The sequence below is a fragment of the Lolium rigidum genome, chromosome 5 (assembly GCF_022539505.1).
Source record: "Lolium rigidum isolate FL_2022 chromosome 5, APGP_CSIRO_Lrig_0.1, whole genome shotgun sequence".
Lineage (NCBI taxonomy): Eukaryota > Viridiplantae > Streptophyta > Magnoliopsida > Poales > Poaceae > Lolium > Lolium rigidum.
In genome coordinates this window covers 47,744,434-47,771,791 of record NC_061512.1, presented here as the reverse complement: position 1 = coordinate 47,771,791, position 27,358 = coordinate 47,744,434, and the positions used below count along the sequence as shown (strand labels likewise).

The 27,358-nt window shown below is 42.5% G+C and overlaps 2 protein-coding genes across 3 annotated transcripts; both read left to right on the top strand.

Annotated features, from left to right (window-relative positions):
- Positions 1–1,471: 1,471 nt before the first annotated feature.
- Positions 1,472–9,419, top strand: LOC124652601 (ABC transporter G family member 53-like). 2 transcript variants are annotated; one of them, XM_047191637.1, is made up of 18 exons: positions 1,472–1,606; positions 1,698–1,748; positions 1,859–1,949; positions 2,150–2,451; positions 2,537–2,818; positions 3,996–4,309; positions 4,945–5,105; positions 5,179–5,282; positions 5,363–5,519; positions 5,617–5,825; positions 5,962–6,294; positions 6,540–6,830; positions 6,906–6,989; positions 7,081–7,214; positions 8,174–8,401; positions 8,487–8,658; positions 8,755–9,009; positions 9,096–9,419. In XM_047191637.1, exons 2-18 carry the CDS (start codon positions 1,728–1,730, stop codon positions 9,351–9,353), a joined length of 3,396 nt encoding a protein of 1,131 aa, XP_047047593.1. In that variant the 5' UTR covers positions 1,472–1,606; positions 1,698–1,727; the 3' UTR covers positions 9,354–9,419. The 2 variants fall into 2 exon arrangements, with proteins under 2 accessions (XP_047047593.1, XP_047047591.1); XM_047191635.1 differs by having other exon boundaries at positions 1,472–1,748.
- A 6,062-nt stretch (positions 9,420–15,481) lies between these two features.
- Positions 15,482–16,316, top strand: LOC124654901 (alpha-amylase/trypsin inhibitor-like). Its single transcript, XM_047193874.1, has one exon. It carries the CDS (start codon positions 15,488–15,490, stop codon positions 16,169–16,171), a length of 684 nt encoding a protein of 227 aa, XP_047049830.1. The 5' UTR covers positions 15,482–15,487; the 3' UTR covers positions 16,172–16,316.
- The last annotated feature ends 11,042 nt before the right edge of the window (positions 16,317–27,358 follow it).

Sequence of the window (27,358 nt, the reverse complement as noted above, 5' to 3'; positions counted from 1 at the left end):
CTTTTATTTATGTTTGGCCAATTATTTGGCAATAATCTGTGAGTAAGAAGGATAGACATGTATTGGCAGCCAAAGTTGATAGGCAAACAGTCTTTTGGCCGAGGGTACTCGGAAAAACAAAGGGGAATTTTATTTTTTGCCCCTATTTACTTTGCCATTCTATCTTTTGCCCTCTTTTACTTTGAGCTTTTTTTTTTGCCCCTTATTTCTCTGCCACTTTACGATTTGCCCTTTTGCATCAATCTGAATTTGTTTCTTTTCTTTTAAGGATACGTAACAAATTTGGAGGACGATTGTACCCTGGATGAATCTAACCCAAAACAAAGCCATGTCTCGCTATTCCCCTTTACCTGAAGTACACTACTAGTTCGCAGAGCGTTGCCGTCGGCTCCGTCGCTCGCAGCTGCACCTTCCCGCCCATCATTGCACCTTCGCCACTCACAGCACATGATTTCCAGGAGATGGACGAGGGAGCCAGGGCGCTGTCATATACGAGGTGCGCAACGGGGGCTGACAGCAGCGCCCCTGATGTAAGCGCCTGCCTCGTGAAGTACGGACGCACAGGGCCTGCCGACGCGGTGTTCATCTGCAGAAATTTTTTGGGGAGGGCTCGGTTCTTCTGTTGGCGGAGATGGGGCTCCTGGCGACGCGACGACGAGGAGAACGCCAGATTTGGACGCGGATGGGCGTGACCATGTGGGACTCTTGCAGGGAGGTCGGGGAGGAGGAGGGTGGCGGCGGAAATGGAAGAAGGACAAGGGAGGTGGGGAAGATGAGGATGACCGCCGCCTCCTAGTCGGGGGCGACACGACGAGCTGCTCGCTGAGATGGGGAAGAAACAACTAGCAGGGCATGTCTGTCTTTGTGCAATAGGCCCAAGTCAACCGGGGCAAATCATAAAGTGCCAAAGAAATAAGGGGCAAAAAATAAAGCCCAAAGTAAAAGAGGGCAAAAGACAGGAGCAAAAAATAAAATTCCCCAAAAACAAACCAAACACACCCTTTACTTTACGGAATACTCCCCCCAAAAGAAAACAACTGCGGCCACCCATTCCCCTCGTCGCCGCCGGGATGGCCACTCGACGGCTGTCGGCGGCGGCGGAGCGCACCCCAGTCGCCATTTCCCCTCACCTCCCTCCCCCTGCGCGTCCGTCCGCCCGCCCTCGCTCCATCCACTCCTCGACCTCCAATATCTCCCCTCTGGCCCCTGTCCTCCGCTGGCGTGCTGCCGTCAGACCGGCGCCACTCGGTCTCGCATCCACCCCGGCGGCTCCGCCAATCACTTCGGTGACTTCGCGCGCCGGTCGGCCAGCCCGGGTGGAATCTCTGAAGTTCACCTGGAATCATCGCCATGGCTCAAGCGCGTGCCGGATGCTGCTTCTCGGCGGCCTCTTTGGCAGACGGCTCCAGCTCTGCAGCTCGGCTCTGCGTCTGAGGATCGAAGAACCAAGTTCGGCGGCTGGGAGGTGGGGAGTCTTTTCCCATGTCAAGAGGAGTAACCAGTGATGAATTTCTGTTCAGTGGCAAATATGAATTTCATAAGATTTACACCTTAAATCCTGTTGATCCTGACCATGGGGGCTCCAACATTTTGATCCAAAAATACAGTTACGCAAATACAGTTTCTAGATATAGTTAAATTCAAAAGACCTCCACTATTTTACACAATTTAATCGATGAACTGATCCACCCTTTCAGGAATCTTCAAATGGAAGTGAGAGCGACATAATGACAAACTATATAATGCAGGTTTGATTCATGGGCTTACAGTTATCTGAAACACGATGAGTACACTTCCAGTCAACATTTTGAGTATATAGTTAGTACTTAATCTGCTAAAACAATTAATTCCACTGCAGATCTTAGGACTTCAGATATGTTCAGATACATTAGTTGGAAATGATATGGCGAGAGGTATATCTGGTGGGCAAAGGAAGCGTGTCACCATAGGTGCGTTGAACTTGGACATCGAGTTTTCATGTAACATACTCAAATGTCTGCAAGATAGGTTTTTAATCAGCCTTCTTTGAATAAAAGTATAATCGAAGGCCATCCATATAACAAACGTCATGTCGAATTGGTAGCTATGATATTTGACGGGAACAGATCAACCGACTTTTACATGATTCACATATCGAAATTTGTTTCAGGAGAAATGCTCATCGGCCCAGCCAGAGCCCAATTCATGGATGAGATCTCAACCGGGCTTGACAGCTCAACTACGTACGAGATTGTGAATTTCGTGAGGCAATCTGTCCACATACTTGGGGGAACAGTGGTAATCTCTCTGCTTCAACCATCAGCTGAGACATTTGAGCTTTTCGACGACGTCCTCCTCCTCTCAGAGGGGCGTATTGTCTACCAAGGCCCCAAAGAAAATGTGGGCGAGTTCTTTGGGTCTCTAGGCTTCCAATGCCCTCCCAGAAAAGCCACTGCTGACTTCTTGTTAGAAGTAGGTGCATTTTAAAATCATCAGCCCTACAGAATTTCTGTAATCATTCCATGTCGCTCATGTTTTTAATTTTATTGTTTTAAAGGTGACTTCATTGAAAGATCAGAAGCAATATTGGTTGCATGGTAGTGCAACATATCGTTACTTCACAGTGGAGAAATTCTCAAAAGCCTTTCATCAATTTCATGAAGGACAAGCTATTGCTAAGTTTCTTGAAGTGCCATTTGAGAAGAACCAGAGTTCATTGGCTGCTCTCGCCACTTCAAAGTATGGTGTCAGCAAAAGGGAGTTGGTCAAAGCAGTATCTACTAGAGAAGTCATGCTTATGAGGAGGAACTCGTCACTCTACTTAATCAATATTGCAATTGTGAGTTGATACACCCCGTTCATCACTCAGTATAACTTTTGTGTTCACCTTGCACAACCATTCAAACAACACCCTTTGACCATTGGTTTTATAATAATAAACTAGTAGCGTATGATCAATGTAATCTTGTATTTATTGGACTAAAGTGCAGTTTTCACCATCACTTTTAGCATAACACGGACTTTTGGCTCATGGGTGCTCTCTGTTGTGAAGTGTATATGTGGATTGCCTAGCCCTTTCCATCAGTTCGGACTTTTGGTTCAAGTGGCTAGTGCATGAAGCTTAACATGGTATCAGAGCCTCAGGTCTCGAGTTCAAATCCTGGTTTTCGCAATTAAGTCTACAAATTGCTGTTGCCCCTCTCTTTAACCACCGCTGATGCCCTGTTTCGGTGTGTGCATGAAGCTTAACACTCTCCACCCCTATAGATCCACCGTTTATTATTGCTTTGAGATGGTGCAAGGGAAACTAAGGAAAATCTCTCTCGAAATCCATCTACTCAGCATACAAATGAATGCGAGAGTCTCTACCTGACACATTGTTCAGGAGTGCGGCCCGCTACAATGAATCCTGCGGTAGTACTTGTTTTGTCATATGATTCCAACAGGAAGTCTGTTGGAGATGCTAAAACAAAGTTCAGTCACATCTATGCGTTCTGCATTAGGGACTGCCTCGAAGCAAATTAAAGTTTTGATATTTTCATGAGGGTTATGAAAGATCATCCTGAGCCAAATAAAATATTATAATGCCTATTATTTATCACTGTTTGAATTAACACCTATCTCTCTAGTTTTTATTTTTCAATCCTATGTTTAACAACAAGGCTTATTTCATAATATTCTTATGGTTTCTCTTATTTCATTTGTCAACTTGCTACACGCTTTTGCTGTGTAAAGCTAGGATCGCCACTTCTTCTTGTAAGAAATTTGCAACATTTTACACTGTAAGCCAATGTTCCCCTGGATATATATGTGCCCTCTATGCAATAATAGCTCGCAATGAAAAATAAAATATATTATTTGTAGACAATCAGTTTTGAAACAATCACTCTTTATAAGGAGCACTAGATATATATGTGCCCTCTATGCAATCATAGCTTGCAATGAAAAATAAAATATTGTTTGTAGACAATCAGTTTTGAAACAATCATTCTTTATAAAGAGCACTCTTGTGACAGATCACTATGACAGCATTCGTGGCATCAACCATTTTCTGGAACAGCCATATGCATCGTGAGTCAGTTACTGATGGGGGGATATATCTTGGGTTGTTGTACTTTTCTGTGGGTGAAACCATGTTCCGCAATTTGTGTGACCTTAGGGGAACAGTCATGAAATTGCCATTGTTCTTTAAGCAAAGGGATGTTTTGTATCCAGCATGGGCATACACTTTGCCTACATGTATTCTTAAGATTCCTATCACGCTTGTCGAAGTTACAATCTGGGTTTCTATGACGTACTATGCAGTTGGATTTGACCCAAATATCTGGAGGTGAGCATTGTGAATAATGAATGGTCATGTACCCAGTTTTACGATTGCAATTTCCTTAGTTCATTACAGAATCCACAATGCTTATTTGATAAGGTTGGGAAACCTAATTTTAACATTGGTACAATGTTACTCATCCTGTAAAATGGTATTTCTTTGTTCTTCATGGATGCTTATTTCTTGAAAGAAGGGTAGTGTTATGATTGTTTTTTGTTTTCATTTGTTGCAAAGTCTGGTGATCTGGTAGCTTCATTAAATTTGCATGACTAGATTTGCTTACTTTGTTTTTAAGGTACCATTTTCATTAGTTAATTAAAGGGCTCAACTGAATATAAAAAATATTTCTTGTTTCCATTCATTAGCAGTTAATGACACTTTAGACACATATCTAGCTAATTAAGCTAACTTTGGACACATACTCTAGAAAATCATGTGCAAATACAAGGGAAAAGGTATGGGGAAGAATTTAACAAAACAATTTGGAAATATATCTATTGTTGATTGTTTGTGCTGTTGGCAGAAGTATGCTTGTGTAGAGCTAATTTATACTTATGTTATGTTTGTCAAATGCACCTTTCAGTTTTTTTCTTTTATTTTGCCTTATCTCAGATTGAATGAAAAGGATTGTTTCATTGCAGGCTCTTTAAACATTATTTTGTGCTTCTAGCAGTCAGTCAGATGTCATCTTCTCTGTTTCGATTGATTGCTGGAGTCACAAGAAACATATATGCAGCAAACAACTTCGGAACATTCACAATAATTTTACTTCTTCTACTAAGTGGATTCATACTTTCCAGCGGTAATTATAAAGCTAGCATAATAACTTCAAATTTAAAACTTACATTTTCTTATTAGCTCTCTTTGCACTCCAGAGAATTTGAACAATTTTTGGTTGGTTGGTTACTGGATCTCACCATTGATGTATGCACAGAATGCCATTTCAGGAAACGAATTTACTTCTAACCGTTGGAGTAAAGTAATTGCACTAACACCCTAGACCTGGAATTTTGAAACTTCTAAAGGAGAATAGTTACACACTCACATTTGGCTTTGCAGATACTTACCGGAACAAGGGAATCATTAGGAACAAGCATATTGAAATCTCGTGGGTTACTTGTACAAGCAAAGTGGTACTGGATTGGCTTGGGCGTACTGATTGGATACATATTTGTCTTCAATGGTCTTTACACTGCAGCTTTAACATACTTCAAATGTATGTTGAATGTTTTATGTGCGCTGCATCATAGTTGTGTAAACCTATTTCCAGCTTAACAATGTATTATGGAGAATAATTCCTTCTTTTTTTGCAGCTTCTGGTATAGCCTTTTCATCATTGCAAACCAATGCACTAGAGAAAAATCATGCAAAGTTGAGTGCCGATGCTCCCTCAAAATTATATCATCAGAAAAGAGTGATGAATGGGTCACAGAGTTCTGTGAATAACAGAAGGGCTGCACTTCCATTTGTGCCACTTTCACTTACCTTTGACAACGTGAGATATTCAGTGGACATGAAATCGGTAAAGCAACATGATCTCATTTATATCACAATATCTTTTAAGCAGTTGATTAATCCCATACTATATGACAATAATTTTGTGCAGTAGCACGCGAACTTTATTTCCTTCTTAACTGCTTCCACATTTAAATCTACAGGTAAACAAAGCACATGGTGAGACAAAAGATCGTTTGGAGATACTGAAGGGTGTGAGTGGTTGCTTTAGACCAGGTGTGCTGACTGCATTGATGGGAATCAGTGGTGCCGGGAAGACAACACTGATGGATGTGTTAGCAGGAAGGAAAACATGTGGCTACACTGAAGGGACAATAACTATCTCAGGTTACTCAAAGAAGCAAGAAACCTTTTGCCGTGTATTTGGATACTGTGAGCAGTCAGATATCCACTCTCCACACTTGAGCGTGCTCGAGTCACTTTTATTCTCTGCGTGGCTTCGATTACCCTCAGAAGTTGACTCATTAACAAGAAAGGTCAGTACATAAGAAAGATGTGAAGAATGATTATTAGGGTGTTGTTACTTGAGAGAAAACCTGATAAATATTTTGTAAAATTTTGATGGTGTATCTTTATCTCTTCATAAAATAACTATTTATGCTTTCTCACATAACTCAGCTGATATTTAAACAAACATTCCAGTATTCCACTGAACCGAAAAACATACAATAGTGTTCTCTTTTGGTACAGTAACAAAAATTGTGTCATGTTCTGCATGCAGATTTTTGTGTACGATATAATGGAGCTCTTGGAGCTTACATCATTGCAAGATGCATATGTTGGACATCCTGGAGAGACAGGCCTCTCAAGTGAGCAACGGAAGAGGCTAACTATTGCAGTGGAACTTGTATCTAATCCTTCAATCATATTTATGGACGAACCAACCTCAAGGCTTGATGCTCGAGCTGCAGCGATTGTAATGAGGACTATCAGGAACCTTGCGGACACCGGTAAAACTGTTGTCTGCACCATTCACCAACCAAGTACTGAAATATTGGAAACTTTTGATGAGGTAATAAAACTTCTACTGCTAGCTGAGCACATTTATTTTGTTGGCATTTCTGATATCATGATCAATGAATCACAGCTTCTTCTATTGAAGCAAGGAGGGGAGGAGATATATGTTGGTCCATTAGGTGACCATTCTTCGCAGCTAATTAGTTACTTTGAGGTTAGTTAAATGGTTGAAACCTTTTCTACTACCTTTTAGGAAATAGTGGGAACCATGGACCAAAAGTTACCATTGAACATGGTGTATTCAGGAAATTGAAGGTGTCAATAAGATAAAAAATGGGTATAATCCTGCAACATGGATGTTGGAGGTGACCTCAACTGTACAAGAGCAGATGCTTGGGATTGATCTCTCTGGAATATATAGACATTCGGAGCTATACATGTAAGTGCAATGCGTCTGGCTGTTATTAAAATTTGAAGGTTTCAAGTATGAAATGACATCTTTCTATCGTCTTGGCTGTTACCATGAAAGTTTGATGATAAGAAACAAGAATATTATTCTGCCCTAGATATCCTTATTTTTTCGTGAAAACTTGATTAGTGAAAACACAAGGATCAATCTTATGTGTGTTTCACTTCGGTTAATACATAGAAATCACTAGTGGTTATATACTCACATCTCTATTTGGAGATTGTAAGAATCCAAACAGCATGAAAAAATTGGTATGACAAGTCGTTGCATACTTCCATCTCATGTGAAAATGTTAATAATTCCTTTGGTGCCATGATACTGCAAGTAATTATGTCATGAGGCAAACAAAGGATTGAAACATTTCCTAACTGCAGAAATCATCAAGAGCTTTGGGATCTTAAACACTTTAGAAATTTGGGTGCTTGCTTCAGTCCAATTTGTATCTTAGCATTTGAGTGGTTTTGGACAAAACATAACATATTGTTGTAGTGTGGAGACATCCTGCTTTCAGTCGTAGTTTCCGTGGAACACAAAATAATAGGTATAGATGCAAATTTTTTGTTTGCAGTGTAATGGGCTTGTATGGGGGCATGTTATTTGTATGTATTGTTAATTTTTATGGGAACGTCTGATCTTGTCAAGAAATACAAAATAGTATTCCATAAACATCTTAGGTTTAGTTTGGTGTTCACAATTTATTTTTATACTTTTAGATATACTAACAACTGGCAAGCATCTTTTTCACTACACGTTAGGAGGATAATAGACCAATTTTGTAGAATAAAGGTAAGAATCCCAGTAAGGATGAAGATTAGGTTCTGATTGAGCGATCACATCTAAATAATTTCCGTTTTATGGGTCTAAAGCTTTGTTATGGCCTACCGAGATACACAGCACATGCGCCCACTAACTAATACTAATGATTTCAGGAGGACCAAGGCCTTGATAAGTGAATTAAGCATGCCTCCTTCTAGCTCTACCGATCTCCATTTTCTTAATGAGTATTCACAGTCTTTTTGGAAGCAGTGCTTTATATGCTTGTGGAAGCAGAATTTGTCTTATTGGAGGAGTATTCATTACATAGGATGTAGATTCTTTGTCACCATAATCATTGCACTGATTTTTGGCACGGTATTCTGGAACCTTGGCAACAAGAGGTGGGTCTTTAAATATCACAAAAGAATGCTTTCTTTCTTAATTTTTTGTTCGCCACGTTATAAACTGTTTCTCTACACCACACAGAATGAAACAGCAAGACTTGTTCAATTCCATGGGGTCTATGTACTTTGCCATTCTAATGCTCGGTATTAAGAACGCACAAGGTGTTCAGTCAGTGATTGCCACGGAAAGGATAATGTTCTACAAACAAAGAGCAGCTGGAATGTACTCGGCGCTACCTTATACTTTTGCACAAGTAACTAATTCATCTCAGCAGACGGGACACTGATTCGTATTTTCACTTTTCCGTAACTGCCAGTTTGATTATGTAAAATGATTATGCATATTGCAGGTTGCCATTGAACTCCCCTACACATTCGTGCAGACTTTGATATATGGAGTTCCAGTTTACGCAATGATGGGATTCGAGTGGACATCAGCCAAATTCTTTTGGTATTTGTTCTTCATGTACTTCACATTCCTTTACTTCACATTCTTTGGGATGATGGCTGTGGGACTTGCACCGAATGGTGGTGTGGCAGCGATAGGCTGCTCTGCATTCTATGCCATATGGAATCTTTTCTCTGGATTTCTAATCCCCGTATCTGTGAGTTGTTCTGCATTATTTACATAGTTATATTTGACTCATTTTGCCTACTCAATTATAAATTAATAAGTTTTTTTTCTACACAGAAAATCCCTATCTGGTGGAGTTGGTACTACTGGATTTGCCCAGTTGCATGGACATTGTACGGTCTAGGTGTGTCACAGTTTGGAGACATCGAGGAGAGACTTGAAAGTGGTGAGACTGTATCGGACTTTCTTAGAAACTACTACGGTTTTAGGCATGAATTCTTGGGAGTGGTAGCTACAGTGTCTGTGGCATTTCCCGTGGCTTTCGCTCTCATATTTGGATTTGCTGCCAAGTATATTAACTTTCAGAAGAGATGAGAAACCCAATCTGAAACTGACGCATTAACAAGCAATGATCCATATAAATCAACTGCTCTTGCTATTATTAGTTCCTCACCATCCAAATATTCTTTGTGATATGTGTATGAATGAACAATGCATATATATTTCCTTTGCCGGGATTCAAGTGCTCCCTCCGTCCAAAAATAAGTGCCGACACTTGTTTTTGAATGGAGGTAGTAATCTTTCTTTGTCACTGCACTTTGGCAGTAAAGTGAAGCCACGCATGAATCAGAAGTTTACTGAAACAATCGTTGGACCAGTCTTGTTCTTACAATTTGCTTATTTTTTTGAGAACTACAACTTACTATGTGAATATGATTTCTACAGTTGTAATAAACTGTGACGTGGATTACTCAATACCGGTAGGACTTTGCTGTGTGGTGTTCCACTATGCAAATGGCAATCAACACTTTTCGTTGCAACACGTTAACAGTGGACTGGTCTTATCTCGATACGTATCCTAATATCTTATGATTACGATACTAAGTAGTGAATTGATTTTTTTTTCGAAATGGGTCACCCCAGCCTCTGCGGCTCTGCATCAGAATTATGCATACAACTTCTTTTATTACAACAGATAAAACAGTAGCTAATTGATACGTGATGATACCTTAATGTGGTAGTATCTAACTCGTATCCCCATATGTATCGTGGTATATTTAATATCTCGATAAAAAAATGATATCGTACAATTCCATGCCCATGACAAAAAAAATTATGGACACAACAACATGGCAAGCTGAAGAGTTAAAGTTATTTTATAGTCTCAAGGCTAACTAAGTATTTAAAAAATACAACAACAATAAATTTTGGTGCGATGGGTTTAAAAAGGAGTTTCTAACTTTCTATGTGAAACAAAGAAGTTCGGAAATTCAATTCGGCTCCCGGGTGCGTATGCTCCCTCTACTAAAAAATTATATTTTAAAATGTCAAAAAATTTGGACAAAAAATTCTAGATGTACATCTTCATAATATACGTGCGTTTGTCAAGTTTCATGAAAAGTCAATATTTTGTGTGGTCTATTTAAAAAAGAGAAAGTTTATCTTGTGAAAATCATTATTTTTAGCACTGGATTTTGTCTTTTTTACACACTTCACATGATAAGTCGATTTTTTATGAAACAACTTTGTGAGCACGTAGCACGTGAAGATGTATGTGCGAACTTTTAGTTTCAATTTTTTTAAAATTTAAAATGTATGTAATATGCATTTCGAAATATAGAGAGCATATGGACCCATGTTCCAAAACACCGCTCCGGGTTCGTACTTAGTTATGTTTGTATCATCCATTAGATAAGTTGGTCTATATTTATATTATATAAATACATTGTGTGTACATTATTAGACTCTACAAAAGACATAAATATGCTCAAAATTCAAACTAATTAAATTTAAATTTATTTGAGGTATATTATAAACATATACATATATTTCAGTTGAAATAAAAATCTCATAGTATCGTGCTACTACTATACTATTCTATGATACAACGACAAAAAAAGATACTTCCTAGCATCTCAATACTAACAACCTTGCTTTTTTTTAGCACATTCTAACAACCTTGCTGGTGTCTAATATAATAACACTCCTCTGGACCAGAACCATTGTTACCAGCGGAGGCCCGCTAACTACGGAAGACGCTGGCCCAAGAACGGATCAAATGATCGAGGGTTGCACTAATATGGGCAATACCTATACGCCGCACAGGTCGGCCGCTGCGAGGCACCGCACACCCCCGCGTAGTATATGGGCCTGGCCCATTGATCACGGGTCTTATTTTTCCACCCAGGATTTGCAGTTTTCGGTCCGTACTTTTTTTTTGTTCTTTCCGGTCTTTCTAGTTTTTTATATGGTTTTTCGAGTTTTTAAAAAAATGTTTGTCTCCGAAAATTGTTCATATTAAAAAAATTTCATTTTTTTGAAAATATTAGAATTCAAAAATTGTTTAAATTATAAAATTGTTCAAATTTTGAAAAAGTTAAAATTCGATTTTTGTTCGCATTTGAAATATGTTCAGATTCAAAAACTAACGAAATTAAAAAACATTAAAACTAAAAAAATGTTCAAATTTAAAAAAATCAATTTTGAAAAAGTTCAGGTTCAAAAATTGTTAAAAATGTTCAGATTTCCGGAAAAAGTCAAGTTTTGAAATGTGTTTAGATTTATTGTCTAGAACATATTCAAATTTTGAAAATGAAAAAATAGAAAAGAAACAACAGAAAAGGAAGAACAAAAAAAGAAAAGCGAAGCCCGCTCGTAGAAGATCCTAGCCAGATTATTTCCTCCTCTCCAACCCCAACGCCAAAATTCATGTTGCCTCGGTGGTGCTGGCGGCGGCGGCCGTTCACCCCCCGGGCTCGTGGTGAGGTGGCGCGATACACGGCGTCCAGCGGCGGTGAAGCTAGGCCTACATCGGTCCGACGAGGCACGGGTGGGCATGGTGGCGACGGAACTGCGTCTTCGCGTGAGGTGTCGTGGTAGCTTGAGTGCTGCCGGCGGTATCTTCTGGTGCGGCTGGCGGCACCCCACCCGGCCTAGATCTGGACCCTTGGGCCACATCTGGGTCAGGGCGGGCCTCTGGCGTGGTGGCGGCACCTCCGGCGGATAAAGGAGCGGGGGCTGGTGCCAGGGGTGGCGGCTACGGCAGCAAGCATGCTACAGTGTGCCAGCGGGACTTCACGGACCCATTTCGGGAGCTCCGGAGGGCTTGGTGTGTTCTGCTGCTGCATTCGGGCGGCTACTGCCAATGATGGCGGAGGTTGATCCCTTCCACGTGTTGTTGTACCGCCGCCTCTCGATGGAGTTCCTTCTTCTCGGTACTTTTGGCCTCGCTACGTGGGTCACGACGAGACGACGGTGGTGATTGCAAGACCGTGGCGGCGTGTGCTGGTGGGTGGCAAGCTTGGTGGAGTGCTACAGATCGTTCAGGGGCGTGGTTTTTTTGGAGGTCGGGAGAAATCCCTATCGTTTCGACACCGACGCGGTGACACCTGTGGGTGTCGCCATCCTTCCTAAAGAGCATCGGGTATACCTCTTCCCCATCCCCTATAGTGTACCGGGGAAAACCCTGAGACCAGTTCGGGCAGCAGCGTCGTCGTCATCATCGCTTCCTTCTTTGAGGTGTTGCTTGGTACACGACGGTTCGGAGGACTAGGAGCGTGGTCGAAGGGCGCATCGGTTGCGAGTCATCATCGTTTTCGCCCAACCACTGATGTTGGCATTATTTTCTCTTTTTTTTTTTGGTTCTTTTGGGCTTGTTTTGTGCTGTTTGCCGCAGCAGTAATAACAATCTTGTATCGGTTGGTTGTTATATTAATCTAGCAGGATGAAAGCCTGTTTCGAGGAATATCAATGTTCAGATATACCTGTCTAGGTTCAGTATACACGTACACTAGTTCCCATCATCTTTCTATAAATGAAATCTTGATTCGATTTTCAAATGCAAGAGCTAGAATGCGGACTTCTTCCATTTTGGAGGAATTACAGGTCTTTTTAATCCTCCATTCCACACAGGAAAAAAGCGCACAAGCCTTGCCAGAATGCCTGAGTGTCGCACGCGGAAAAGTCATTCCTTGCCGACATTTGCCGAGTTGCCGATTCCAGTAGTGGAGAGATAAAACGAATTCGCAAGTTCAACAGGAAAAAAAGAACATATGGTCCTGATCTGTTCAACGCCTCCACGGAACCGGACACAGGACACAGCCGATAATTTGTTCGATAATTTCGTCTTCTTCCTCATTTTTCTATACATGGGCGAGAATATCTTCTTATTTTCCTCTGGACATTAATGCAATGCAAGCTCACATCGTCTCCACCGATGATCCATCCATCGGAAGAAGATCAATACAGTCCACCGATGATCGATCGTGGAATTTATCTGGACTATAGATATATATATATACCAGACCTACACAATAGGTAGTGTGGGCGTGGCCACGTGACGCCTCCTTCTCTTGTTCCTGTCACATAATGGATGTGTGGAAAGTCTCGTACGTAAGATAGGTTTTGCGCACTGATGTCGACAACCAGCCAAAGCAAGACCGAGAAATCCATCCTCAACCGTTTCAAACGTAGGAAAAATCCAACTGATCAATAGAAACACAAAGAAGAATATTGAGGGCCTAGTGTGAAGTGAAAAATGTAATTAACAGATTTGTGTAAACCAAGAAACACATCAGGCGGCATATACCTATCGAAGGAAGAAAAAAAAAACATCTCGTGACACAACATACCTAGGAATTTAAAAATCAGCTGTAGCTCCTGAGCTTCAGTAATCTCGCTTTTCTCGCAAGAAAAGCTTCAATTGATACAAGGAGAAACATAGAAATCATATTAGTATGTATGAATTACTCTTTTTTTAATTATTCATTTATTGATTGAGATACACCCACATGCATGCACGTGCTGCATATCACCTGCAAATGATCGATGCTCACCACTACAAGACTACATACAATGGAACATACTGATCCAAAGCAGCAACTTATTTATAGGTATCATCATTGGACGCCTCACCACCGCTATCCGCCGGACTCCTCTGAAGGGGCGAGGTGGTTGGGGAGGATGGGACAGATCTTTTGGTGGCAAACCCGACGGCTAGGGGGTGCATGTTTTCTTCTATCTTTGTTACTACCTCCATCAGTGGCGGACCTTGGGCCAAATTCCTGGGAGGGCAAAATGGGCGGGGGGGGGGGGGCGAAAAATAGAGGCCCAAACTGATTTTAGTGAACAAAAAGGCCAAATAGATGTAAAAAATAATCTTGGGCTGGGGGGGCGATGGCCCATTTCGCCCCCACTAAGGTCCGCCAGTGACCTCCATAACAATGGGTGGCAAACCGGGAGGCATTGATCTGGCGGCGGGCAGCTTTCATTTGGTGCTGGATTGTGCTTCCTTGGCTGCTCTTGGCTGCGTGAGCAGCGAGGCGGTGGAGGGCGCGTGTGGCGTGGTGCGGAGGTCGCACCGATGGCCTTCTAATGCAAGCCTTGAAGTTTGCATCCCTTCCTGGTGCTTCTTGTCTCACCCTCTTGACCCTAGATATCGGCAACATTTGTCACTTCCTCGGTTGGTGGGGTTTCCCTGAGGTGATGGGGCTCTTGACCGGGCAAAAACCTTGGCTGTCGGGCTCCTATGACGTCGACGATGCTGCGAGGGCTGGCTTTGTTCTTGATGGCACCATCGAGGTTAGTTCCCTCATCCCCGTCCTACCGGTCCAAATTTTGCAAAGTTATTCAATGATACTATTTTACATCCCTTAAAGAAAAATATATTATTTTCCATATTTCGAGAAAATTAGTGCGTAAATTTGTCTCGTGAAGTACTTTCCGAATATTGCAATTTAATACTGCCTCTGGTTCAAATAATTGGTGAAAAGTAGATGTATGTAGATACATTATTTTTGGACAATTATTTTAAAACAGAGAGTGTATGTTAATTGTTATATTAAGGGCTTTCATGTAAAAAATAGGAGTCTTGCTAGATTTGTTCTAAGGCGGGAGGGAGAAAAATTTCAGCACCCTCGGCTAGTCATAATCCTAACTATTGCATGAGTTCCGCTACATTTGTTCTAAGGTGACGGTTTCTGGTATGTCTTTAAGTCAAAATTTTGCAACGTTATCCAACGATACTGTTTTACATATTTGAGTATTGCATTTTTTTTAGAAATTTGAATATTGCAATTTGATATGTCGGTCGTTTTTATACGTATTATTGCAATAAGATCTAGGAGTATTCTGAAACATGTTATTGTTGTCTAAAGCGTTGTTTATTTTCTTCCGTGTACTTGAACATACCGTTCAACATTTTTGACTCTAGGATTTGCATGTGGTGCATGCGTGCATTGAGGATTTGAGGTGGCACATTTGGATTCTAGAATCGTCACATAGCCACGTTAAACTAATCGTATTCCATGCTGCCTAACATGACCGTGGAAAATGTCTACATTTAGTTTGGACTTTGGACACGCAACCAAACCCTACAGCATCATGTATTAGGGGCACGCGGCTATAAATAGCTCCGAGCCAGTGCTGCAAATCTCCATTCTCTATCACTGCCCATGCACACTACCACAGCAGCAAGACATCCAAAATCAACAACAACAAGCTCATCAGCCATGGCGTCCTCTCGCGTTCTCCAACAGATCGCTCTCGTTCTCCTCGTCGCTGCGGCAGCCACCGATGCGGCCACCATCACCGTCGTCAACAAATGCTCTTACACAGTCTGGCCCGGCGCGCTCCCCGGCGGCGGCGTGCGGCTCGACCCGGGCCAGACGTGGCCTCTCACCATGCCGGCCGGCACCGCCGGCGCCAGGGTGTGGCCGCGTACCGGGTGCACCTTCGACGGTAGCGGCAGCGGCCGTTGCATCACCGGCGACTGCGCGGGCAGGCTGGCCTGCGCCGTCTCCGGCGAGCAGCCGACAACGCTTGCAGAGTACACGCTCGGGCAGGGCGGGGCCCGGGACTTCTTTGACCTGTCCGTCATCGACGGGTTCAACGTACCGATGAGCTTCCAGCCCGTGGGCGGCGCAGCGTGCCGTGGCGCGAGCTGCGCCGTGGACATCACGAAGCAGTGTCTGCCGGAGCTGCAGGTCGCCGGAGGGTGCGCTAGCGCGTGCGGCAAGTTCGGCGGAGACACCTACTGCTGCAGGGGCCAGTTCACGGACAACTGCCCGCCGACCAAGTACTCGCAGTTCTTCAAGGGGAAGTGCCCTGACGCGTACAGCTACGCCAAGGACGACCAGACCAGCACCTTCACCTGCCCGGCCGGAACCAACTACCAGATCGTGCTTTGCCCTTAGATGAAGCATGGATATATAGATAGTCGATAGTCGATACCTATAAATAAGTTGGTGCTTGGATCAATATGTACTACTCTATGTAGTCTTCTACAAGTGAGCATCGATCATTTGTATGTGCTATGCAACATGTGCATACACATGCCTGTATCTCAGCAATAATAAATTACTAGAAAGTTAAATAATGTGTGATTCCTACAAGAAAGGTGCCATGGCCACTACAAGAATAGCGTGATACGTCGAGGGTCTTTTATACGCCGACACCTAAAAATTGGGGCTGTCTACGTATGGCCCGGCCAGGCTAATCTGCCCTTTCGACCCTCGGCGTAGCGTTGCCGTCGGCGTAGCGAGGTCTACGCCGAGGGCAGCTCTCGGCATATCTTTGGTCCTAGGCATAGACAGGGCTACGCCGACGGCCACCCTCGGCGTAGGCCAGTTTTCAAATTTATCTAATTTTGTAAAAATCATAACTAATTTATATGATGTCAGAAAAATGCGTACAAGGTATCAAAATGTTCAGAAAAACATCCTCTATCCGTTTATGTCAAAATCATGCATATTTGAATCATGTACAGTACCATGTTAACATAGAAATAATGCAAACACTTTCTTGTATGTTCTCGGGTTCCCGTTTTGGCCAGATGATAATTTAAACGAAGTTAAAAAATCTCGCGGAGGCGCATGGAATTATTTTATGTGTCCTAGTAACCACTTCAAAAGATGTAATTGGGATAAGGCAATTATTTTGGAAAACCCTTCACGAACGGGGCTATCAAGTTCAGAATTCTATGACTTTTACGGCAAATGAGTAGGAAACGGCCCGTGACACCGCATAGTTTGTCGGAATGAGGCCATATTTGGCACGTGCGTGGTCTCTGGGATGGGAAGCAAGGCCTAGGGAGCGGATTTCCAATCCGACCCATGGGCGATGGTTTTTTCATTTTCGGGGTGCCAAAACGGTTTTTGTGTGTGTGAAGCAGCTACATGGGGCGCATTTTAGTATTGCGCGAGACCTCCGCGTATTGGTAGGACACCGCCTCCGCACCACATATCACATGCCATATGTACGCGCTAGCTATCTGGCAATCTCTGCGGTTTCTGCGGTGTTCCGGCGAATCCGCTGGAAATTGACAGGATTTGAACTAGGGGTACACTTTTCGTCTCTCAATAAATTCCGCCAAAAATGTGTTTTGGTCTATAACAAATCACTTTATGTGCTAATTTTTGTCCGTTTAGCGTGTTGGCGAACGGTGCAGCAGCGCGCCCGATACGACCATTTCGCATCTCCCGAGGGGGCCGTTTTGGCCAGATGGCAAATTGGGCGTCATATTTGGGTTCCTCTAACTTTTTGGTTCAAATGATGATATGGATGTTATATTAGATTGCTCTCATTTTTCTGATCGATTTAGACATATTATTTGTGGAATTTCGATTTTCCGCTTTAAAGATATTAATTATTCCATATTAAATAGAAAAAAGACCAAAAAATAAAATCATTTTATTGTTATTTGAATTTAATATTATTATTACTTATATATTCATTGTTGTTTACTTAATTAATTGTTTGGAATTAAAAAATAATGAGATGTGCATCACGGTTCAAGGGTTAATAGGGTTGATATGCTATTATTATCAGCAAGAGGTGTCAAATCTTTAAAGGAAGCTCATCCAAATGAAACCAAGAAGTTAAGCGTGCTAAGGTTGGAGTAGTGTGAGGATGGGTGATCGACTGAAGAGTTTAACCTAAGATTAAGTGTACTTAGAGTTAAAAGTGTATTGGGGTTAGAAGTTAAGCCCTCGTATCTAACAATGAATATATAAGTAATAATAATATTAAATTCAAATAACAATAAAATGATTTTAGGTTAAACTCTTGATTATAATATCATTTTATTAAACTCTTGAATATATAAGTAATAACAATGTTAAAAGTGTATTGATTATAAAATGATTTTTATTAACCTAAAATCATTTTATTCTCCCTCGCGTTGAATATATAACAATATTAAATTCAAATAACAATAAAATCATATTAATAACAATAAAATCATTTTATTCTCCCTCGTGTTCATGCTGGGGTTAGTTCAAGTCAGCCTGCTCGATTTAACGACAGACGATACGAGGGCTTCGAAGATCAAAGCTATGGGGGTTTCCAGGAGGGATACTATGATGGCAACAATGGCTTTGGTAATGCTTTTGGTCCTCACAATAGAGGTAACTTCAGGTCACGTCCATATAATAGTCACAGGCAGTGGAATAGAAACTACAATAACTCTTACAGAGGGTCTGGTAGATATAACAACAACAACATCAATCGGTTTCAGCGTAGATTCAATAATACAGAGATAGCTCCGGTGGATACCATGTCCCAGGGATCGGGGGGAAATTCATAGGGGTCGGGTGCCGCACAGCTTGCGATGTCTACCCCAGGTGATGCTGTGACAGGATCTGGACAACAGCACATTGAGGAGAATTCTGGGCTATCTCTGTCTGCAAGGGCTCAAAAAAAGGTTGATAAAATGCAATGTTTAAAGTGTGGTGAGTTTGGACATTTTGCAGATGCTTGCTCTGCTGTTCTCTGTTTGTACTGTGAAATGACTATGCATGAGTCTAAGGATTGTCCGTTATTGTCTATGCCTAAACCTGTTGCTATTACATATGGGGTCTCTCGTAATGAGCTTATGTTCCATGAGGTTCCAGCTTCGCTGAGGTGACTTTTAAGCATGATAGCGGTAAAATTGGTAGAATTTCAGTCACGGGGGAACCTTATCTGCGCAAGAAATTATTAATGAACTTCAATGGATCATTCCATGTAACCACCAAGTGGGATCTTATACCTACCGAGGATGGTGCATTCAAAGTTCTTTTTCCCTCCAAGGCTGATCTTGCTAGAATGACAAAAATAATCAATGTGCCCGTTCCGGATACCAATATGTTCCTGCATTTTGAAGAGTGGTCATCTGCAGATCTTGATAAGTTTTGCTTATCATCTGTGTGGGTCAGGGTTCATGGGGTTTGTTACAAGGAGAGATGTGACTATCTTTCACTCTTTGGGGTTGGCTCCCTAATTGGAAAAACCAAGGAGGTGGATATGGCGTTTACGAGGTCTCACACTCGTGGTTCGGATGCTTGTGGAGGTTACTCGAGTGGAACATTTGCCTACCACCACAGTGGATCACACTTATGATGGGCAGGGGTATGGTTTACTTTTTAAGCTTGAATCTCAGCCAGGAAAAGAAAAAGATGATGTTGTTATGAATGAGGTAACCCACGATGATGATGCAGCGGATGAAAAGGGGAAGGGGAAAGAGTTGCCAAAGGGCACCAACCTTACCCGGGGGATGCGTCGGCTTCCACACAGGTTCCTAATATCGACAGGCCTCAAAATAATCCAAACTTGTCTAAGCAAGTTGGTGCTTCCATGCCAGTGTGTAGAGTTGGCTAGATTGATTGCCCGAGGGCAGACCCGCCATGGTCAGACAGTAAGGTTTATACCTTAAAACCTCGCAAGCTTTGGGCTGATTACTCTTCAGATGAGGAGGATAACATAGCTTCTCCATTGTCACGTCTTACTAGTCCTCACATGTTCCCTGAAGATGTTAATTGTTCATTCGCAAGTCAGGGTGGAGGTTCAGATTCTAGTCAGTTGTTGCTTGCCCCGACAGTAACGCTAGACACAGCAGAGAAACCAGAGCTTTTCTCCGATGAAGCACTCAAGCAAGAGACTTTTTCTACCGCAGTAGCCCTTTCTCACAGCTCGGCAGAGAGACAGACAGTTTTGCCTGCCGCGGCAGCTTGTGCGGCAGAGGTGATTTCTTCGCTTCGCTTGGCACACAAGCAGGCTGTGATTTCTACAGGCACAACATCGGGTCTTCTTTCGACCGTGGTTCCTTCTGAGAGGGTCGATGCAGCGCCTAGTGATGCGCAGAATAGTCTCACCGGTTCTCCAGGACAATTCACAGGTACATATGAAAATAATGTTCAGGAGCAAGAGAAAGCTCCAAGTTCCTGTACTGTTTTTTCTGAACCTTTTGTTTCTGATACTGATAAAGAATTTAACTATATGATGTCGGTTGGTTTACCATCTTATGAGCATCCTACTCGTTTTTATACTCCAGATCATACCACCAGTGCTGGTACTGGAGTTTTCCTAGGGGGAGGTCTCTCGGTGGACAAAGTGGTAGCTTTTGGCGGCATTTCTCCTCCTTCAGTTGGAGCTCGTTCGAGCCAAAGAATTAAGCATCAAAAGGATGCTGACGCAACGCAGATGGAACGGGCTCAAAATTTGGCAAAGGCAAAAGAGACCTCGTTTTCTTCAGGTAATGCAAAAGTTTCAGATTTTACTTTAAGCTCAATACCTGATGACGTGTTTACACATAGAGCAAAGGTGTTTGGGGTTTCGCTAGGGACTTCTCCTTCTCAAGTTTATGAATCAATTAGAAACATCAAAGAGGTGGATAATAAAAGAAATCTCATAGTGCTCCACAAAAACTTAGAAGAAGCCAATAAAATAAATGACCCATCCTATAATGAGATCTTACATAATGCGTCATCTTTATCCACGAACCTTGAACAAGAAGCTCAAATCAGCCCGGAGGGAAAGGAGTTGGTACAAGAGGAGAAAAAATTAAAGGTGTATAAAAGAAGAGAAAAAGTGATCCCCAAAGTGGTTCGCCGAAGTGTGCGAATTAGCAAGAAATCTAAGACTGTTAATTAACTGGTCTTTCAAATGGGGGGTAGTTTCTGGAATAGTGATGGTTTCAAGGATTTGGCCAAACACCGTTTCGTGCGTGAGACGATTCATGAACATAAACTAGACTTTTTCGCTATTTTGGAAACAGGTAGAGATAATTTCTCAACACCATTTCTAAATAATATCTCGGGAGGTCAAGATTTTCAGTGGTACTGTCTTCCTCCCATTGGGCGATCCGGGGGTATTTTGGTAGGGATTAATGCGGCCTCGATATCTGTTCAGAAGGTGGTCGCCGGCGACAGATGCGTTAAATTTTTTGTTACATCTAAAGCTGACCACTTTCGTTGGGTCCTTGTGGCAGTGTATGGGGCGGCTCAAGACGAGCACAAACCAGAATTTGTTGCCGAACTTGTTCGAATCTGTGAAGATGAGCCTCTTCCGATTCTTGTTGGGGGGGATTTCAATATTATAAGGCGAAGAGAGGAAAAAAATAATGACAATTTTAATGCCCGTTGGCCATTTTTTTAATGCTGTTATCGAAAGCCTTAACCTGAGAGAGATAGTTCTCTCGGGTAGGCAATTCACTTGGGCAAACCGACGCGAAACTCCGACCTACGAGAAATTAGATAGAATTCTAGCGAGTGTGTCTTGGGAGCAAAAATACCCGTTGGTTTCGGTTCATGCGCTTACTAGATCAGGATCAGACCACACTCCGTTGTTATTAGACTCAGGAGACCAAGCGTTTAAAGGAAACAAGACACATTTCTCTTTTGAGCTAGCCTGGTTAAAAACGGAGGGTTTCGCTGAGATTGTAGCCCGTGAGTGGGCTGCGATTTCTGCTGGTTCTAATTCTTTGGAAGTGTGGCAAAACAAGATCAGACATCTTCGTCAGTTCTTGAGGGGTTGGGCAAAAAATCTGAGTGGTTCTTATAGGGTGGAAAAAGAACATCTTCTTAGTATTATTGATTTTTTTGGATTGTAAAGCAGAAACTGACCCATTAGATGAGGTTGAACGAAGTTCTTTACGCAAAGCTCAGGATGCCATTGCAAAGCTTCGTCGTGATGAGGAAACTAAATGGGCTCAACGTGCTAAAGTGAAACACGTCCAAGAAGGGGGAGAAAACACTAAATATTTTCATTTGATAGCTAATGGGAAACATAGAAGAAAGAAAATTTTCCAATTAGAACAGGACGAAGGGACAATTATTGGTCAGGACAACCTTAAAAATTATATGACAGACTATTATAAATCGTTATTTGGACCTCCAATCTCAAATAATTGTGTCATGGAAGAGTCTATGACACAAGATATTCCTCAGATTTCGGATGAAGAAAATAGTATTTTAACCGCTGCTTTCTCCGAAAAAGAAGTGTATGAGGCAATCGAACAAATGGAAAAAAATAAGGCCCCAGGTCCTGATGGATTTCCATCTGAATTCTACCAACACTTTTGGGAGGTGATTAAAGGTGATCTCATGGCGATGTTCGCCGAGTTCCAGAGTGGCGAGTTGCCTTTGTTCCACCTTAATTTTGGTACTATCATTTTGTTGCCTAAGAAAGAAAATGCTACTCAAATTCAGCAGTATCGTCCCATCTGCCTTCTTAATGTTAGCTTTAAGGTGTTCACAAAAGTTGGGACTAATAGGGTAACTGGTATTGCAGAAAACGTTGTCAAGCCAACACAAACTGCTTTTATGCCCGGTAGACATATTTTAGAAGGGGTTGTTATTCTACATGAAACCATTCATGAACTTCATAGGAAGAAGATGGATGGAGTTCTTTTTAAAATAGATTTTGAAAAAGCATATGATAAAGTTAATTGGAATTTCTTGCAGCAAGCGATGCGCATGAAAGGTTTTGACCCTATTTGGTGCCAATGGGTTCAGAGATATATTGAAAAGGGGAGTGTTGGCATTAGGGTGAATGACGATATAGGGCATTATTTTCAAACTAAAAAGGGATTACGTCAGGGAGACCCTCTATCCCCAATTCTCTTTAATATTGTTGCGGACATGCTCGCTATTATCATTGAACGAGGAAAGAATGACGATCAAGTGAATGGGCTTATCCCTCATCTAGTGGATGGAGGACTTTCTATATTGCTGGCCTCAAAATTAACTTTCATAAGAGTGAACTTTTTTGTTTTGGGAAGGCTAAAGAGGCTGAGAACGAATATAGGAACCTTTTTGGTTGCGAAATTGGTTCCTTACCTTTTAGATATTTGGGAATCCCAATCCATTTTCGCAGATTGAAAAATGGGGAGTGGAAACCGGTTGAGGATCGCTTTGAAAAAAAATTCAGTAGTTGGGCGGGCAAGATGCTCTCCTATGGGGACAGGTTAACACTTATTAATTCTGTTCTCATAAGCCTACCTATGTTTATGTTATCGTTTCTTGAGGTTCCGATTGGGGTGAGAAAGAGACTAGACTTTTTCAGATCGCGCTTTTTTTTTGGCAAAGTGATGGACACAAGAAAAAATATAGATTGACTAAATAGGATATTATTTGTCAGCCGAAGGACCAGGGGGGTTTGGGAGTGGAAGTGCTTGATTTAAAAAATAAGAGTTTGCTTAGCAAATGGCTGTTTAAACTTGTGAATGAGAAAGGAGTTTGGCAGGAGTTGTTGCAAAATAAATATCTAAAAGATAAAACGTTGTCACAGGTTTCAGTTAAACCTACAGATTCGCAGTTCTGGAAAGGATTGATGGGCGTAAAAGATGACTTCTTTATGAGAGGATCCATGATGGTTGAGAATGGTCAGAATACGAGGTTCTGGGAAGATACTTGGCTGGGCAATAGGCCCTTGTGCGAACAATATCCTTCTCTGTACCGTATTGTCAACCGAACCAATGTTTCGGTTGCACATGTTATGAGTGGGACTCCTTTAAACATAGGTTTCAGGAGATCACTATCAAATAATAGATGGGATCGATGGGTTCATCTTGTGCACCGCCTAATGGAAGTTCATCTCTCTGAAAATGATGATACTTTCCATTGGGGACTCACCGAGTCGGGAAAATTTACGGTGAAATCCATGTATCTTGATTTGCTTGAAGGTAATACGGGAGAAGTCAAGAAATTTATCTGGAAGATCAAGGTCCCACTAAAAATTAGGATTTTTATGTGGTTCATTCATAAGAAAGTCATCCTTACGAAAGATAATCTAAAAAAACGTAATTGGCATGGGTGTTCTAGATGTTGCTTCTGTGATCAAGATGAGACAATTCAACATTTATTCTTTACTTGCCGTTTTGCTAAAATCCTCTGGCGCATTATTTATATGACTTTCAATATTCCAGCTCCTTCAAATGTGACAAATTTATTTGGCAATTGGTTAAAAGGGGTAGCTAAGAAGGATAAAGGCCACATTAGAGTTGGTGTGTGCGCTTTATTTTGGGCTATCTGGAAGGTTCGAAATGATTTTATTTTTAACAAAAAGAGTTTTCCATCATTTTTGCAGGTTGTTCCCTTAGTTACCCATTGGATCTATATGTGGTCCTTTATTCAGCAGGAGGATGTGCGACGGGACATGAATATTGGGTGCAACCTCTTGGCGACGGTAGCACGGGATTTCTACAGCCAGTGCGGCTGGCGTAGTGACAAGCGACTCACATGAAGATCTTGTGGCGGCTTGTTATTTTTGTCTTATTTAGATGGTTGGTTTTCATAGCAACTTTGAGTGATCCGTGATTTGTAATAAGGTTGTAACTCAGTACTTCAATAAAATCAATAAAGAGCCGTATGCATCGATTGATGCAGAGGCTGGGGTATACCCCGTATTGAAAAAAAAAGTGTATTGGGTGAAAGATAAACAAGTAAAAAAAGAAAAAAAATGGTGTAAAAAAATTAAAATTTGAAATTTTTTAAAGTCTATGTCGAGGGTTTTGCCGTCGGCATATAAAAAAAATATTTTTTTCGAATTTTTTTTGAATTTTTTTTTGAAAAGAAGAAATTTGAATTTTTTAAATTTGTATGCCGACGGTTTTGCCGTTCTACGCCGAGGGCTGGGCTACGCTGAGGGCCGGGCTACGCCGGCGACAATAGTGGCTCTGCCGAGGGAGTTAGCCACCGAGGAGCTAATAATGCTACACCGACGGTCATAACAGGCTACACCGAGGGTTCCCGGCCCTCGGTATATGGGCCCATTTCTATAGTGGGCTAATAATGCTACATCAACGGACAGTTTGTTAGGAAATACAACTTATGGTTACGGGATCTAGTGATTTCGGTACTCTAAAAAAAGTTAAATACTCCATCCGAACATAGCTATATTCTCCTGCTTACCGACAAACCGTTCACCACGTACGACTAAGAGCATCTCTAGCAGAGTCTGTAAAACTGCAAACCGAAAAACTCGAGTTCAGTCTTCCGAAAAAGTGTTTACGGGTCGCAAAACTGGTGGCGCATAACAGATCCTGTAAACTGAAACTGAAAAACGGAATATTCGGAAAATTATCATTTTCTTCGTAAGAACTATTTGCGTTGCTGCCCAGATCTCCCTGCGCGATCACCGCCTGCGCCCCTAGTTGTAGCCGCGAGTTTGGAGGTTAGGCGAGGATGGTCGTGTACAAGGAAGAGTCAAACGCGGGGGCGCAGGTCCGGGCAGCTCGGCCGGACGCGGCCGTGGTTGGTGCTGCCGATTGGCTATTAATTTGTGATGCTGCTGCTGTGCGTTGCTGCTCATGCGAGCATGCCACCGTGCGGCGCGCATGCTTCTAGCTGCTAGCTTGGCCGGTGCTAGACTGCTAGCTGCTGTTCCAGCCGCTGCAGCTCGGCCGCTGCTAGCCGCTGGCCGCCGCTGCCCGTCACAGGCCTGGCCCGTCACCGCCTTGCGCCATGGCTGGTCGTGTCCGCCCACCGCGCGTCCCGTCTGCAGCCACGAGCTTGGTCGTCGTCGCATAATTTTAGCAAAACAATCAGAAATCGGTGACTGGAGGCGGTTGTACTGACGGCGGCCATTCAGTTTTGGGCCTATAAACCATCCTTTGGTATGTATTAATAGGAGTCCAGTCTAAAGTTTTTCGGGCCCCTGAAAAAGTTTTTCAGGCCGAACAGCGAGTTCAGTCTCTGTTCTGCACCACTTTCAACCCGAACCCGTAAATCGGCCGGAAAAATACGGTTCCGGCGTGGTTTACGGGGCTCTGCTAGAGATACTCTAACTCCTCGCGCCAACTAGGCAACTACCACTACCGCCGCGGAAGTCGTCACGCCCATCGCCTCCCCTGCCGCCGCAGTAGTCCTTCTCGTCGTCGCCCTATCGCCGCATTGCCCCAACGGCAGACGCACTCCACGCAGACGCCCTCCATACCGACGCCAGGGAAACCGAGGATGCCTTCCATGCAGACGCCCTGCATACTGGCGCCAGGGGAATCGAGGATGCCCTCCACGCCGACACCAGGGGAATCGGGGATGCCCTGCAGGACGCGGAACCGAGGCCGCCCTGCAACGCCTCTGGGGACTCGAGGCCGACAACTGCATGCCATGACCGGGGAACTGAGGCCACTGGCCGGTCGTTGGACGAACAACTCCACAACTTTCTTCAGGTTTGTCGTCTTTAATTTGAACAGACAATTGTTGTCAAGCAATGGACCTACATTTCAACGAAAATAATGGATTTTTATCAATACAACTGTACTGTATAGTTTTCTATTGCAGCTATAATGACCTAACATGACATTACCTGATTAGCAACAGTTTCAGTCTATAACTGTTTCTTTAAATCATTTCAGACTACAATGGTTTCAGTAGAGTGTTTTTTCAAAGCACAGGCAGATTCTCACCCCACTATGATATTGGTTGCTCCTGGCTGCTGCATGCATTCCACAAGTAGGAACTATGAATAGACAATCCATGAAGCTCTGGTAGGAGTCGTCCCAAAGTGCGGGCATGTCGAGAGCCTACAAGCATCCACGTGAGAGTTAATGTAAAATTTGCGGTACAAAGCCTTTAAAAAAATTCTACAGTAATCCAAATATGTTAAAATGATATTGGGATTCAAACCACAATTCACCATACTACTCGGATTTACAAGCTATTCTCCCATATTTAAATTCATTGATGCTATTAGAATTTGCAGGGAGGCAATAGTGTTTAGTACCTCTTAATTTTGTGAAATACTAAAGTGTTATGTGTATTTAGATCCTATAGATATCAAAATGCGGATGAATAGGGGAGTTGTATGAAAATAATAAAGATGAGATTTCAAAACGCCGACGCCAATTATGGGAGCTTAAAAGGCAGTCAATGGCCGCTGTGAATGATGAATACATACTATGCGATACATAGGCCATTGGACAATGTGGAGTCCCCCAGATACAATACTCACCCAGATACAATACTCTCTAGTGTTCATGTGTTGATGATACTGAGGGATGCAATAATGTTTCACTCAAACAAAAGGGGGCATCATCTTCACGATCTGGCATGTGTGGCCCACCTGACAAACAATCGTGGTTGCCCGGGTCGTCACCGCTCACAGCAGACTGGTCGATCGTGGAT

Excerpts from the sequence above, each read along its gene's own strand:
- LOC124654901 (XM_047193874.1), top strand. The coding sequence starts at position 15,488 with ATGGCGTCCTCTCGCGTTCTCCAACAGATCGCTCTCGTTCTCCTCGTC.
- LOC124652601 (XM_047191637.1), top strand. The coding sequence starts at position 1,728 with ATGACAAACTATATAATGCAG. Across the intron at positions 1,749-1,858 it reads TGACAAACTATATAATGCAG|ATCTTAGGACTTCAGATATG; the intron begins GTTTGATTCATG and ends ATTCCACTGCAG. Across the intron at positions 5,826-5,961 it reads ATTCAGTGGACATGAAATCG|GTAAACAAAGCACATGGTGA; the intron begins GTAAAGCAACAT and ends TTAAATCTACAG.